The 17,209-nt window shown below is 39.7% G+C and overlaps 1 protein-coding gene across 7 annotated transcripts in view; it reads right to left on the bottom strand.

The window, feature by feature from the left end:
* The window catches only part of AUH (AU RNA binding methylglutaconyl-CoA hydratase), a 145,452-nt gene that overhangs the window by 72,468 nt on the left and 55,775 nt on the right, over positions 1–17,209 (bottom strand). For 6 of the 7 annotated variants that reach the window (XM_033236807.1, XM_033236809.1, XM_033236803.1 and 3 more), the window contains 2 exons: positions 2,974–3,066; positions 990–1,046 (listed from right to left, as the gene is read on the bottom strand). The exons of the other annotated variant lie outside the window; for it this stretch is intronic. In XM_033236807.1, the coding sequence (XP_033092698.1) occupies positions 990–1,046; positions 2,974–3,066 (150 nt within the window). The remainder of the gene's footprint in view (positions 1–989; positions 1,047–2,973; positions 3,067–17,209) is intronic. 7 annotated transcript variants of the gene reach the window in all.

The following is a 17,209-nucleotide window of genomic DNA, read 5'->3' as shown; positions in this document are numbered from 1 at the left end:
CCATACCATTCTCATGGTAGTGAATAAGTCTCAGGAAATCGCATGGGTTTTTTTTTAAAGGGGTTTCCTCTTTTGCTTGGCTTTCATTCTCTCTCGCCTGCCTCCACATAAGACATGCCTTTGCTCTTCCTTTCCCTTCTGTCATGACTGTGAGGCCTCCCCAGCCATGTAGAAGCGTGAGTCCATGAAACCTCTTTCCTTTATAAATTACCCAATCTCACATATGCCTTTATTAGTTGCATGAGAACAGATTAATACACGGATGAATAAAGAAAACAGTTCCTTGAGATGGAATCTACTCCTGATAAAGATGCTGTGAACACTGCAGAAATGACAACAAAGGATTTAGAGTACGACATAAACTTCGTTGATAAAGCAGTGGCAGGGTTTGAGGACTGATTCCAATTTTGAAAGGATTATGGATAAAATGCTATCAAACAGCTGCGCATGCTACAGAGAAATCTCATGTGAAAGGAAGAGTCAACTGATGTGGCAAATTGCCCTGCTGTCCTTGGAAATTGCCACAGCACCTCCACTCTGCAGCAACTGCCACTCTCATCAGTCAGCAGCCTCAACGTCAAGGCAAAACCCCCCACCAGCAAAAAGACCATGATTCCTTGAAGGCCCAGGTGACCATTAGAATATTTAGCAATAAAGGATTTTCAAATGGAGATATGTACATTGTGTTTTTAGACATAATGGCACTGCATGCTTAACAGACTGCAGATAGTGTACACATAACTTTTACACGCACTGCAAAACCAAAACATGTGTGTGGCTTTCTCCGTCGCAGTATTTGTTTCATTGCGGTGGGGAAACTCTCTTAGGCATGCCTGTAACTTGAATGGGGACTTTGCTAGGGATGCAAACAATATACCATTGTCTCTTTACCCAAAACACTGCCTTTCCAAATTAACATGATTTTGCCTTATTGCCCTGTTTCTAAAAACAAATCAAGGATTTGAGAAATGGGCGTGAACTACTCATACCTCCACCAGGAATAATTGCCAGTTTTGTTTCAACCAGGCCCATTTTTGCAGAGGAAGCTAAAATGAAAGAAAGAAAATTAAGTATCATCCATATCATCACATTCAAATATGACTACCTGAAAAAATTAAGATACACTAAAAATACTGTTTACTAATTAAATTGATACCACAAATTCTTTAAAAATCACTTTAAAAGGCATTGTTACGGAAATAAGTAAGCACTCTAAATGACATGCATTAGGAGAGTCACACAATATTTTCTGTTAAAAACTGCTTGGTAGTGAATTAATTTTTGATTCATAAGAACAGGGCTGTAACTCCATTATTAGACCCGATATTGCCAAGGCATATTTGGAGGCTTAGATCCATTAATTATTCAGGATCAGCAGACTTGTCAGTATCTGACAAGTCCAAATTCTTCAGTTGCCTGAATATAGTCTCCCAGACCAAAGAGTTTAATAGGTCATATCAGATATGGCAACTTTTCAAGACCCAGTCTTCAGTTACCTTCTGACAAATAGTTTCACTATTATGACAGGTGGACAGGGTTCCTCTTTCTATGTCTGTTTTCATGGCTACTTTAAAATATCTTAATAACTTTTTTGTTTGCATATACAAATATACTTAGACTACTTCCCATATTCTAATTTCCAAAACCTATATTCTTTCAGAAATGGATTACATGTACCTTAGCTTTTCAATTTAAAATCCAATGATTTCATTACAAGAAAACAGAATCCTAAAATGAAGTGAAAAGGAGGAAAAAAATACACATGGACTAGCAACCAGAAATCCCAAGAAACTGAATCATGTTGACACTACATTTTTCTAAAAATTTAAAAAAGCTTTGGTAAAGATGAGGTCTCCTTATGCTGCCCAGGCTACTCTTGAGCTTCTGGCCTCAATCAATCCTTCTGCCTTGGCAGCTCTGCTTTTAACATGCAGCCACATCAGAAACGATAATGGAAAGCAAGAGAAGAACAGTGACAACTCTGCTGTCTGCTGTGCCCAGTTCTCAGTCTCAGAGCCCGAGGACACAGGCAGAGCTGAGTCTCTATACAGGAATATAGTGACGACAACGATAAATATGGGAGATCAGCCTACGTTGCTCTCATGTAGTAACAAGGGTGTAGGCTGTGGCCAAACAGTCTGGGTTCAAATCTCAGTTCAGTCACTTCTTTGGGGCTTGTTACTTCCCCTCTCTTTTCTCCAGTTTCCTCCAGTGCCCCAAAGTACCCGCTGTGAGGGCTGTCATGCAGATGGAGTGAGTGAATACATGTCAGGCGCTAGAATAACACTGGGTGCCTGGACTGCACACAGTAAGTGTTTAGCACTAATTCTTTTCACTCTTCTTCTACTCACCTCATAAGATCCTCAGAAAACCATTCAGGAAGAAAGTGGACTCCAAAGAGATTGAAGTTACGATTACTGTAGCTAATGGTGATTTAGTGCTTGGACTAACATCCATAGATTAATGGCTTCATCTTCACAACAGCAACAGTCATTTCCCCCATTTCCTCTAAAGAGGCAGATACTGGCCTAAAAGGGGGAGGACCTCAGATTCTTTTCCTTTCTTTCTTTCTTTTTTAAATCTTTTATTTTTTTTTTTAAACAGGGTCTCCCTTTGTCACCCAAGCTAGAGTGCAATGGCACAATCATGGCTCACTGCAGCCTCAAACTCCCAGGCTCAAGTGATCTTCCCACCTCAGCCTCCCAAAGTGCTGGGATTAGAGAGGTGTGAGCCATGCGCCTGGTTCAAAGACCTAAGATTCAAGCTCAGTTCTATCTGACCCAAATCCTGGCAAGAAACAACAGAAGACTTTTTTCAGGTGGGAATTTTGAAAACACCATCAGGTCCAACAAGCGACTTGTTGAAAATATTCTACTCAACAACAGGAAGCAGAATAAAATATTTAAAATTACCTGAAGAGTACACACAAACTTCATTTCTTTAAATTATGTTTTTAACAAGATTAATCCTCACCTGCTACTCGTATATCACAAGCTAAAGCCAGTTCAAGACCACCACCTAAAGCGAGTCCATCTATTGCTGCAATTGTTGGTACTGGAAGATTAGCTGAAATGGAAAGAAAAATTTTATGCTTCCTTAATAAAATCATTACCTCACTGTGTAATTCATTTTAAATTTTTTTCTGTAAATTTATGCTTTAAATGGGAGATCATATACAGACTTTTGTATCTCTTTTACCTTTAACAAAATATAAGCATTTCCACCATTATTCTTCAAAAATATTATATAATTACTGTATAGTGTTCCATCACATGTATGTGCAATGTCTTTAAACCTTCCCATATTATTGAATTACTTTCATAAACCTTTTTTTGTTGAATTAACAGAATCACAGTTCTATGATTTCTTAATCTTAGAGCCAGAAGTCTTTCACAAGATGTTTGGTTCATACAAAGTTCAAATTGAAGTGACTTACACATAATTGTGAAATTTATGACCCTTTGTGGGCTACTTCAGTGCTTGGAATGAGACTGTCTCATTCAAAGAAGGACATCTGCTCAAACAAGAAAGAAACTGTCCAAGTAGTTGCTGTGCCATTGGCCCGTGAGCTGTCATTTAGTGAGGAGCCCTAACATTATGAACGGGAGCTGGAAAACAATCAGGCTCTTCCACTTCAGAGGCAAGATGCCCTGAGAACCGGCTCACAAGCACGCCTGGAAAGGTGTCAGCCAGTCACACAACTAAAAGCTCAACTTGCTTGAGTCCAGAAACGGAGTATTATTTTAAATAATTTTTGTAAATTATGACATACAGATTTCATTCTCATAACCAGTTCAAAAAGTGACCAGTTTTATTAGTTATTCTGAAAAGCAGAACTCTTTCTATTAATTTTATTTCTGACTACGGGAATGTGAAGCAAGGCTGGCCAATGTTAATATATAACAGAAAGTGTATTTTAAAAAGGTACTGTCGGCCGGCGCTGTGGCTCACGCCTGTAACCCCAGCATTTTGGGAGGCTGAGGTGGGAGGATCACCTGAGGTCAGGAGTTCAAGACCAGCCTGGCCAACATGATGAAACCCCATCTCTACAAAAATACAAAAATTAGCCAGGCAGGATGGCAGGTGCCTGTAATCCAAGCTACTCAGGAGGCTGAGGCAAGAAAATCGCTTAAACCCGGGAGGCAGAGGTTGCAGTGAGCCAAGATTGTGCCATTGCACTCCAGCCTGGGTGACAAGAGTGAGGCTGTCTCAAAAAACAAACAAACAAACAAACAAACAAATAAAAACAATAAAAATGTACTATACCCCAAAATCTCTCTCTTCCATTCTGATATGTAAAATCCCCCAGAGGTTCACTCCTTGACCCCTTTTAAAATATACAAATTTGCTGAAGTACACTAAGTCTTATTCATAAACAAAGGAATTCATCAGAATTATTCAAGATCAAGTCTGAAAAGGCCAGGAAGGGGCACATATACATAGCTGCCACCTGAAGCTCTCCCAGAAGAGCAGGCTCGTGGAACGGGCTTTTGCACAGGCAGTATTTCACTATCTGTACCTGTCTGAACATTTAGGGGTTGGGGATGGGGAGGGACTTGAAAGGACAGGACAAATTCAAAATGTTCTTGCCAGAACACTTTGTGAAAAAAATAACAGCTGTGTCAGTGTTTGTAGTCTGGAAATGAGTTTAATGTGCAAACTGTATCTGGTGAATTTTATCTGGAAAAAAAAAGAAAAGAAACATCAATAAAAATATAAAACAGCAAGTTAAACTGAGTACTTCCCAAGGTCATCCTGAGCTACTACAAGTAGAATGTAATGACTTTGATTACCCACTCTCGATTCCTCTTCCTTCCTAAAAACCTGCCTAGAGATCATTTATTTCTAGATCTCCTCAATCTACTATCTCTCCAACCTCAGGTCTCACCCATCAGAAGCCTTCCTTAGGCCTTGCTAAGGCCCTCCAGCTCACCTCCTTTATAGACCAGCTTCTGAGAGGAGTAGAGTAAATCCATGCCACCCACACCCATTCACCTCCAAACCACCAAGACCATTCTTGTTCCAGTTACTAATGACATTCTAAGACTGTCCTATAGCCAGTGGACAACACTCAGTATCTATTCAATGTACTGCCTCAGAAGATCAGAGACATCCATCCTGGACACTCCCTCCTTGGATTCCTCCATTCACTGCCTGCTGGGTCCCTCTTTTTCCCGCCTTTCCATCTACCCCTGGTAATTTCTCAGCCTTCTTCCTCTCTCAATAAAAGCTCTTCCCAGGAGATCTCATTCTCATCCACAACTTTTACCACCTATACTACCACCAATGATTTCCAGATCTCTGCCTCAAACCCAAACAGCCCCCTGCCTGTTGGACATATCCACTTAAATACTTCATGTGTCCAAACCATTTCTTCCCAGTTCTTCTAGGTTGTATTTCAGTTAGTAGCACCTCCACTCACCAAGTTACTCAAGACACTCAGAAGTCATCCCAGATGTCCTCCTTGCCAATGACCTTTTCTACTGCCCAAGTTCTGCGTCCCATCATTTCTCACCAGCAGGAAGTACCTAAGTAATCTCCTTCACTTGCAATCTGCCAACCTTCTATGCATCTTCTACCTTTCCTGCAGGGTAATCTTTCTAAAATGTAAACACAGTCATGCTATTCCCCTATTTAAAACTGTACAATGATTTATTCTACCTTCAGGATAGAAATGGGGTAAACATTTAGCATGGCACAGTAGGCACCTGGAACTAAGTTCTGCACATCTGTCTGATCTCTTCTGAAACCTCAGCTATTCTGTTCCAGCCCCAAACTATTTAAAACAGCTCCAAAAGTCTCCATTCAAAACTCAATACCCGTATACAAGGTACAGCTCTGCCGAGAATGCCTGGCTACCCCTACTTGCCTGTCAAGGCTCAAATGTCCCTTCCTCTATGCTTACATGGCACTCTGTGCATACTTTTCTATCAGAAGATTCACCACCATACTGCCCATATGAAACAAAAATTAACATCACATCAATGCTACTCAATAATGTCCTTACTAATCGGGGACAAACCTCAAGGTTTTTCACTGCCTCTTCCTCCTCTATTATATTAAACCTGGTATTTTGTCTACTTTTTTTTTTATTATTATTAACCTCTTTTGTTTAATAGTTAAATAAACATAGTCCTATGGAGCTAAAGAGAAGAAAAATTGCAAAGAGTTCTAAGGTGCAGAGAGCAGAAGCAGAGAAAGAGTGGGTGCTCCCTCCCTGCTATGTGAGTGCTGAAGTCACTCACCAAGTAGCTGCTGGAGGCTGTGATATTATGAAATACATATTTGGTCTTCATCCCTGTTTCCAGACATATAACTCTTAAAACCCTTGGAATCTCTGGAGAGATAAATGTATCTTTCTTATTTCTCCAATATGTTTATACTTTTTGGAATTAATAAAAATTATTTTTAAGTCTGATAGGAATTTGAGCCAGGTACAGTGACTCATGCCTGTATCCCAGCATTCCAGGAGGCCAAGGCCAGAGGCCTGCCTGAGCCCAGGAATTCAAGACCAGCCTGGGCAACAGGGTGAGACCTTGTCTTGATTTTTTAAGAAAGAATTGGAGAAATTACATTTCTAAAGAGGATGAAAATTGTGTCCCCTTGAGAATCTTAACAATTCCAGGGCTTGTTTCCTTTTGTGCAGACCCATGTCAGGGTCACTGCAAGAGGAGCCAGTCTGGGTGCCAAGAGACACACCAGAGGTGAGGACTGGGGCCTGCAGATGGGAGACAGGAGCTCCAAGAGGGAGAATTCTCAGGCATCATGTGCCTTACAACTTGTAAGAAATATGTAACACAAAATGATGAGAAATTTGGGTTCCACATACAAAAAGAACAAGAAAAACGGGATACTAATTCTCAAATTATTAAATACGTTAAGCACTGGTACTTTAAATTATTAATTAACATAAATTAGCACTGTAGAAAGTTGTCTACAAAATGTTTCTAACTAAAGAATTAAGTAAAACAGCTTGATTCACATTCAGCGGGTAATTAAATATTAGCCATTTTACAATATTATAAACTCTAAGGCTATATATATCATCCTAATTTTGGCCTAAAAGATGTCTGTCGTAGTCAATTTTATCCAGAAAAATATGCATCATCTCAAAGCACATGCCAGTCTCATAGTTGCCTGATATATGTGGTTTTTTTACATCTAGAATTTCTTCTACTTGGGAGCACTTAATAATCAAAGAGGGGACCGGGTGTGGTGGCTCATGCCTGTAATCCCAGCACTTTGGGAGGCCAAGACAGGTGGATCATCTGAGGTCAAGAGTCGACGACCAGCCTGGCCAACATGGTGAAACCCCATCTCTACTAAAAATACAAAAATTGGCTCATGCCTATAATCTCAGCACTTTGGGAGGCTGAAGCAGGCGGATCACCTTAGGCCAGGAGTTTGAGACCAGCCTGACCAACATAGAGAAACCTCATCTCTACTAAAAACACAAAATTAGCCGGGCGTGGTGGCATATGCCTGTAATCCCAGCTACTCAAAAGGCTAAGGCAGGAGAATTGCTTGAACCTGGGAGGCGGAGGTTGTGGTGCGTTGAGATTGTGCCATTGCACTCCAGCCTGGGCAACAAGAGTGAAATTCCATCTCAAAAAAAAAAAAGAGAAAATAGCCAGGCATGGTGGTACGTGCCTGTAATCCCAGCTACTGGGAAGGTGAGGCAGGGGAATTGCTTGAACCCTGGAGGCAGAGGTTGCAGTGAGCTGAGATCTCGCCACTGCATTCCAGCCTGGGCAACAGAGTGAGACTCTGTCTCAAAAAAAAAAAAGAAAAAAATATATTAATAATCACAGCGGGAACTCAATAAAACACACCTTTAGAAAGGTAGATTATGAATTTCAAAGATCTACAGGAATAGCAAAATGACAGCTGTATATAAGCACAGATAAATGAAACAGGAACTGCGAATCCAATGAGCAATGGCTATTCCCAACAGCAAGAGGAAGAAATTATGACTCAGCATGTTATGCAACCAATAGGATCAGATACTATTTTCAGTTTCATACCAGGAAATGAGCCAGGTATGACAAAGAAGATAATAATCCTTTGAAATGCTCCCAAAAATATAATTAAAGCAAACAATTAAACAGTTTGCTATTTTAAGAGGGAAAAAAGCAACTGTAAGGAAGGCCTCTGGTTCACTTCAGCAGTCTGTAGGACCTGCAGCCTACGATAACTAGAGTCAAGGGACCATGAAAGTGGGGAAGATTAAAGTATCCACTTTCAGTTCTCAGATAAATCCAACACATAATGTAGGTTATCTGTATGTTTCTGGAAAAATATGAACAATGTGATTATTAAAGGAAAATGTTAGTGTCAGATGCATGTTTTTTTTTTTTTTTTGAGACCAGTCTCTTGCTCTGTCACCCAGGCTGGAGTGCAATCTCGGCTCACTGCAAGCTCCGCCTCCCAGGTTCACACCATTCTCCGGCCTCAGTCTCCTAAGCAGCTGGGACTACAGGCACCCGTCACCACGCCCAGCTAATTTTTTGTGTTTTTAGTAGAGATGGGGTTTCACCATCTTAGCCAGGATGGTCTCGATCTTCTGACCCCGTGATCCACCCGCCTTGGCCTCCCAAAGTGCTGGGATTACAAGCATGAGCCACCGCGCGCAGCCCCGCATGATTTTAAATTTGGTTTTGCTTGAAGAATAGTGTTCCTACAGAAAGCAGTGAAATCAAGCATTTCAAGGGAAAGGCCCTACGTAGCATTATGCTTTCAAGAAGAATAGAAATAAAATCAAAGTTAACTGAAAATTACAATAAATATCTAATTACCTTTCATTTTGGCTAAAACGTCACCTTCATCCTAATGTATATTCTCCCATTCCCATCACTGAGTTTTTTAAAAAATCACAATAACAAAACAAGCCCTGAGTGAAGCCCGCAGGCTGGCTGGGCCATAGCTCCCTGGAGGCCCACACCAGGGTCATGGCTGCAAACATACCACAGGTGAGAGATGGGAGTTCAAAGAGTGAGAAGTCTCAGGCACCACAGACCTTAAAGGGAGCACATATTCACAAGCCAAAGGTAACCGTTTTCAAATATGACACTTCCATTCTAGCACTAGCTTAAAATCTAAATAAAATGGAAAAACTCTATAAGCTGTTGTGAAGAAAAACTTACAGATGAAGACCAGCAACATTCCTTACAGAAGGGGTCATGACACCAAGAAAAATTGCTGAAGGCTAGCATTCCCTCTCACATGCTTTTTTATACAAGCCCATCACAGCAATTTCAGGCTGTATGGATTCACACAGAAAAGAGGACTAAATTTACTTTTTCACTAGGAAAAAAAGAGAAAAACTGCCTAGAAACAGTGTAAAATAAGTAATCAAATCCCCGATTTAACTAAAACCACAGGCATGTGGGCAACATGGAATAGGGTCCAATTCCTCCCTAATACTGTGAGTGATGCAGAGTGCAACAGCATGAGGACAGCCTCACTGCAGTGCTGCAGATTTTATACTCAATGATGAAGGCAGAAAGTACCTTCCTCAACTCTTAACAGCACCTTGTACCTAAAGCTTATAAAAAATATACAACACAAAATGACAAGAAATTTGGATTCCACATACAAAAAGAACAAGAAAAATGGGATACTAATAGTCTCAAATCATTAAATAGGTTAAGCACTGGTACTTTATTAATTAACATAAATTAGCATTGTAGAAAGTTGTCTACAAAATGTTTCTAACTAAAGAATTAAGTAAAACAGCTTCATGAAGTAAAAAAGCCAACAAAACAAAGTACAGTGGTTTCTTGAGCTTTCATAAGCAAGGACTGGTGGAGAGATATAATTTAAAACTTGTGCACCAAGTAACAGAGGTGTGAGTAAATCTAAAATTATAGTCGTCTCCACCGAAGTGTGGTTTCACTTTTTGCGGTTTCAGTTACCCATGGTCAACTGCAGTTTGAAAATATTACATGGAAAAATCTGGAAAATTTCAGCAATACATTACTCATTTGGAAAAACTCAGTAATGCCTTATTTTAACACCACACTAGGATATTATTTCCTTTAGCATCTTTAAAACAACAGGATAGAACGTTTATAAAACAATCTGATCTGATATAAATCAGATGGTGACTTCCTTAGTCAATTAGAAGAGAATACCTACAGTTTCTTTAAAAAGCAATTCATATATACCTATGTCCAGGAAAAGTTTTTTAAAAATTCAGTTATTAGAAAAGATCTATTCTTTAATACAACTGAGGGTCAACAACGTAACTACACCTAAGCTTATTCTCTACTTTATTACTAACACCCAAGCCAGAACATCACAGACATAATCTAGTCTGAGTTCAGGGATGTTAAATTGGTATACTATGCTTATGCTGACACTTCATGTCTCAACAAAGTAGTAAACTGGTGAAGTCCTAAATTCAGTCACTGCCTCATCAAATATATGCCAGACACCATGTTGAATGATTTAAGCAAAGCTACAGAATGCAACTGTGGGGAGCTGAAATGACAACTCCCGGCGCAAAGCCACCACTGTTACCACTGTGAGACCTGAGAAAAGTTGCTTAATTTTTTTAAGCCTATCATTTCCCTATCTGTCTTCCTATATGTTTATGTATCTAGCAAATACTCAAAAAGTTTTTACTATGTGTGGCCACTGTCGTAAGAATCTTACAAATATTAAACTTCGCATCAGCCTTATGATGTAAGAACTCATGACTTTCAACTTACAGATGAGGATCCACTGAGGCACAAAGGAGTTGCTGTTACTTGCCTGGTACAGTCTGAGCACAGGCTGTCTGGTTTCAGGGTTCTCCTCTTAACCATCACTGCCTATCACTAGTTATCACACCCCAGATCCCCAATGCTGTGAGCCATACTCCCATCCTTCCCCTAAGGACTTGTGACCGTGCACCTGAGAACAAGGGAAATGCTGAAACTCGCACACTGGCTCTGTGCGCCACTAATTCCTTGAGACCTACAGCAACACCACAGTTCACTGGGTTCAACTGGGGAAACCTAGGGAACTGGATGCAAAGCACCAGTCAGCTGACTGTAATCGAGTTCTGACTTGAGTTTTCTCTGGAAACCCCCAAACCCACAGTGTGGCAATGCCTCTCAGTAGATGACTCTATAGACTATTAAAATAAAAAGGGCCAACCCCAGAATATCTCCTTCCTACCAAAATTCCAAATCACATAAACACTCCTAAGGGAAATGCACAGATGACAGGCTGGCAGGGAAGCCCATGCCCACTCAGCAATCTTATCTGAAAGGTTACACTTACTAGCAGAACTGAGTAATGACTTCTGTTGATTGCTGCTCCACATGTAACAAAACTCTTGGCATTTAAAATGCTGCTTAACATGGCAAATGCAGTAACTTCTATTTCTGATGAAAAGATAACATACCATAAGTAGTTTACTTTCACTTGGCAGGAAAAAAAAACCTCACCATTATTGCCTTGCTTCATGAACTCTCAGGCTCTGTAACTTTGTTATTTAAAGTATGGTTTGTAGAACAGCAGGATTAGCATCACCTGCAAGCTTTTTATAAATGTAGAATCCCAGGTCCTATCGCAGACCCACTGAAACAGGACCTACATTTTCAACAATGTACATTTTAACCCAGGTGATTTATACACACAATACAGTTTAAGGAGCTCTGGACATTTAAGCTAATCCACAAGGAACTTGACAATCTCACCATCCATAGGATAATATGCTGATCCACTATATTGAAAATGCTACTGAGGAAGCAACGGCCATAACTGAATTCATAAGCGTAAGGGTAGTGAAGACTTAACACACAAATGTCTGTAGCAGTTTTATGTGTAACAGCCCAAAACTGAACACAATCCAAATGTATTTCATGTAGTACATCTGGGCAATGGAATACTACTCAGCAATAAAAAAGAACTATTGATTAAAAAAAAAAAAGCTAGTGGAATACGTACAAAAATTAACACATACTGTTGCATTTACATGAAATTCAAAAATACGGAAATTATAGAGATACAAGTTCAGTAATTGCCTGAGGATAGGTTGAGGGTATCAGGGAGGGGCAAAAGAAAGAGATAGTAAAGGTACCTGAGGAAATTTCTGGAGGTAATGGACATATTCATTATCTCGATTGTGGTGCTGTTTTCACAAGTCAAAAGTTACCAAATTGTATACTTTAATATGGACAATTTATTTTATGTCATGACACCTTGATAAAGCTATTTTAAAGAATTATATGATCTAATTGATCTGAAAATCATAAAGCCAACAAAAGAAAGCACACTGGTTTCTGAGCTTTCATGAACAAGGGCTGATGGAGAGATATAATTTAAAATCTGTACACCAAGTAACAGAGGTGTGAGTAAATCTAAAATTATAGTAGTCTCTCCTTAAGTGCAGTCTCACTTTTTGAGGTTTGTTACCCATGGTCAACCCCAATTAAAAAATACTACATGGAAAAGTCCAAAAATAAACAACATATAAGTTTTAAATGACACACCATGTGAGTAGCATGACAAAATCTCGCACCATCCTGCTCCATCCCTTCTTCAACACAAGAAGGGTGAGTATAGTGTGGTAAAATATTTTGAGGACAGACTACATTCATATGACTTTTACTACAGAATATTGTTATACATTGTTCTATTTTATTCTTATTGTTGCTAATGTTACTATGACTAATTTACAAATTAAACTCTATCATAGGCATGTATGTATAGGAAAAAAACAGTATATATAGGTTTGGTATTATTTGTGGTTTCAGACATCCACTAGGGATCTTGGAGTGCATACCCTAATAATAAGGGGTCAACTACTGTATAAAGAAAACACTAAGAAAAAAGGGTGGGAGAAGAGAAAGGTGGGAAGGAAGAATTTAAAACAGGAAATATATAAATTCTGCCATGTTCAATAGAACTTTCTAAAGAAACAGTGGATCAAGTACACTACATAAGTGTAATAATGACAACAAGGTAGTACCAAAATACAACCCTTAACATTATTAGAATAAATCCACACACAGAACAAACCAGAGAAGCACCTAACATAGTTAAGATTATTTTTAACATGTAAAATCGCCAAAATCAGAAGGCACAGAAAAGCATAATGACAGGCCTAATACCAAACACATCAACATATTTAAAGAAGCTGTATCTATCCACTAAGAAAAAGATTAGCCAGGCAAGGTGGACTGAGTAGTCCTAGCTACTCAGGAGGCTAAGGCAGGAGGATCATGTGAGCCCAGGAGTTCAAGGCTACAGTGAGCTATGACTGTGCCACTGCACTGCAGCCTGGGCAAGAGAGCGAGACACTGCTTCTAAAAACAAGAAAACTAATACTGAACTATGATTCAAAAGGAGAAGGATGTTAATAACTCATAAGAGAAAAGAACTGACTCCCAGATACTTGTTTTCATTCTCCACCATTCTTGGTGAGAGGATAAAGAAAACTAAAATTAAGATCTGTAAGTCACTGCGCCGGAAACAAAGACAGTAAAGTGTTCTACCAGTTAATCTTTCACACACCATAATTCAGCACTTCCAATTTCTAATAATTACATCAAATTAGGAATATAAAAAGTAAAATATATGCTGGATTGAATCTAATAAACTACATTAATTACATACTTTTAGAAATCTCTTCGACCCTCAAACAAACAAAAAAGACACAGTGAACATAAACAATTCAGGTCAACTTGGTGGACTGACAAAAAAATTCTGCAAACTTTGAAAATGTTCTTTATTAAGCAATTCTTTTTTTTTTTTTTTTTTTTTGAGACGGAGTTTCGCTATTGTCACCCAGGCTGAAGTGCAATGCCACAATCTCGGCTCACTGCAATCGCTGCCTCCCAGGTTCAAGCGATTCTCCTGCCTCAGCCTTTCAAATAGCTGGCATTACAGGTGCCCGCCACCATGCCCGGCTAATTTTTTGTACTTTTAGCAGCAATGGGGTTTCACCCTGTTGGCCAGGCTGGTCTCAAACTCCTGACCTCAGGTGATCCACCAGCCTGGGCCTCCCAAAGTGCTGGGATTACAGGCGTGACTCACTATGCCCTTGTTACTTTCAAACAAATCTTTCAAAATTTTAATATCTAATATAATCAGTCCCAATAGATTTAATGCACCTAGATAAAAAGTTTTTGGGGTCCTCCGTAATTTTTAAGAGTATAAGTGGATCCTGAGACCAAGACATTTGAGAACCATGCTATTCTGTACCCTGCCTGTGGGATTCTCAATGAGACAGCAGCCTTCAGTCGCTGGCGGTGACTGCAATTCCCACAACCCCTCCTTAGGCTGTCTCTGCTCCAGTAAATTTGTATTTGTGTACATGCACGATTGTCTACAAGCTAAAAAAGTTTTAAAAATATAACTGACATCCTTTCTCCATAATGAGTTTCAGGTTTGGGTGAAATGGAAAATTAGTCTTCACAAAAAACTCTCCTTCAGAAAAGGAAATGGAGAAAAATTAATCCTGTTTACTTCACAGCTGGCCTCCCAGGTGACCTAGAGCGAACTGCCCCACTTCCCCTCAAAGCCTCCTCTGTAAAAATTTTTATCTTAAATTTTAACTTTTATCTTAAATGTATTACATTAAAATTGCTGGCCAGGCATGGTGGCTCATGCCTGTAATCTTAGCACTTTGGGAGGTGAAGGTGGGTGGATCACCTGAGGTCAGGAGCACCAACCCATGAGGGATCCATTCCCATGACTCCACCACCAGGCCCCACCTCCAACACTGGGGATTACAATTCAACACGAGATTTGGGTGGTGCCAAATACCCAAACTGTCTCAAAGACCCAGTAGTCAGTTCTTACTGTTCATCTTACTTGGCCTGTCAGCTGCACTTATTCACACTCTCCTTCTTGAAACATTTTATTCACTTGGCTTTTGGAATACTGTTTTCTTCCTAATGTGGTATATGTACACCATGGAATACTATGCAGCCATAATAAAAGAATGAAATCATGTCTTTTGCTGCCCCATGGAGCTGGAGGTCATTATCCCTAGTGAAATAACTCAGAAATAGAAAATCAAATACTGCCATGTTCTCACTTATAAGTGGGAGCAAAACAATGAGTATACATGAACATAAAGATGGAAATAACAGACACTGGGGACTCCACAGGGGAGGACAGTGGTGAAGGGGGTGAGAGATGAAAAATTACTGATTGCATACAATGTTCGCCATTTGGGTGATGGGTTCACTAGGAGCCCAAATCTCACCATTACACAGTATATGCATCTAACAAACCTGCACATGTACCCCCTGGATCTAACATAAAATAAACATGAACAAGTAACAATATTGTTTTCTTCCTACCTTCCTACCCTCGCTGACCTTTCTCGATCTACCTCTTTCACTCCAGCCTCTAAACATCACAATGCCTCACAGTTCTCAGACTTTTTTCTCTCTACAGTAACCCCCTAGGTGTCTCATCCAGTGGTCATGGCTTCACATAGCATTAACATTCTGATGACTCCCAAGTTCACCTGGGTCAATCTGCCTCAACTCCAAATTCATCTGCACGTGGATGTCCACTAAGCATCACTACCTTCACACATCGGACTTGAACTCCTTAGCAAGACCTCCCATCCCAATCTAACAAAGGATCAGTCGGCTGTCCTAATTTACCATCACAACAGACAGTCCAACTGCTCCACTCATGTTCATTCCATCATTCTCAGTGATGTCCTATGAGCAGCAGGAGCTTGGGGAGAAAAGACAGAGGATCAAACTCAGGCAAGTTCAGCAGGATTCTTGGAATTTTAGGTAGCGGCAGACAGAAAGGGATTGCAGGAGAAGGTTCAGCCTGAAGATAAGATGAAATAATTACAGTATGGCTAACATGTTTTGGTTTTTTTTTTTTTTTTTTGAGACGGAGTCTCGCTCTGTCGCCCAGGCTGGAGTGCAAGTGGCCGGATCTCAGCTCACTGCAAGCTCCGCCTCCCGGGTTTACGCCATTCTCCTGCCTCAGCCTCCCGAGTAGCTGGGACTACAGGCGCCCGCCACCTTGCCCGGCTAGATTTTTGTATTTTTTTAGTAGAGACGGGGTTTCACCGTGTTAGTCAGGATGGTCTCGATCTCCTGATCTCGTGATCCGCCCGTCTTGGCCTCCCAAAGTGCTGGGATTACAGGCTTGAGCCACCGTGCCCGGCCGGCTAACATGTTTATACCAATAAGATATAAGCCAATTTGCCCTTTCAATCGGGTACCTACCATGTGCTCATTACTAGACACTAGGTATAAGTGAAGAAAAAAACCAACTCATGGTTCTTGCAATGGGGAGAGATGGAAAGTACCAGATGGTAGAGAGAATCCACATTTTCTGATTCCCCATCAAGAGATCAAGATCAATAAACTTACACCAAAATAATTCAAGAGTTCATCACATTTTAATAATGTATAAAATTTAAACTGTCTACAACAAAATAAACATCATCCTATGGAAATATCTTTGAGAAAATGTTAAACTGAGCAGATCTTGTGACATCCTCAGAGTATCATTACATTCTGAAATATAATGGAACTTCAAGCGTAAGAGAAAGACGACAGAAAGATAGGTCATGTGGTCACCAAAACATTAAAGAACACTCATTTATACAAAGAGAGCTAGGCTAGGACAGGAAGAGGTTGGTTCTAATATTAAACCTCTGCAGAAGAGAGGTCAAGAGAAAAGTTTGATACGTATGTGCATCTATTATACTGTAGTGGGTCTGTTAATTATTAGTGACTTGTTTCGTGTTACTTTGAGCCTTTCAATAATAAAATTCAAATGTATCCCAAGTCTCAAACTGAAAGACACGCTAACAAAAAAAAAATGAGAAGCACTGCTTGAAAAGAGGTTTATACCATAAAACTTACATTGGATATTTCATACAGAATTATTTCATTCAGTTATACAAAGACATTCTTTGTATTTCACAAAGAGAGCTTTTTTTCACAGAAAAATGCACATGGACGGTAGATTTTCAATCACATGAAGAACAGATAACCAGACACTGACAATTTCCAAAATTCTTTCTTTCTATAAAACCTTATAACAAAATGTTAAGAAAAAAAAATTGTTAAACAGATGAATTTTGTCAGCTGCCCCTTTTACATAATTACACGTATTTCAATTCAGCTTTGTACTTACACAGCTAAATTAAAGCTTTTGCAATTTTATTTCATCAGAGAAAGAAAAAGAAGGTACAAATGCTGGCATTTTAAAGGATTACTGTGGAAGA

The sequence above is a fragment of the Trachypithecus francoisi genome, unplaced genomic scaffold (genome assembly GCF_009764315.1).
Source record: "Trachypithecus francoisi isolate TF-2019V2 unplaced genomic scaffold, Tfra_2.0 Lachesis_group16, whole genome shotgun sequence".
NCBI lineage: Eukaryota > Metazoa > Chordata > Mammalia > Primates > Cercopithecidae > Trachypithecus > Trachypithecus francoisi.
Note: the sequence above shows the minus strand (reverse complement) of the source record. Positions and strands in the feature narration are given on the sequence as shown.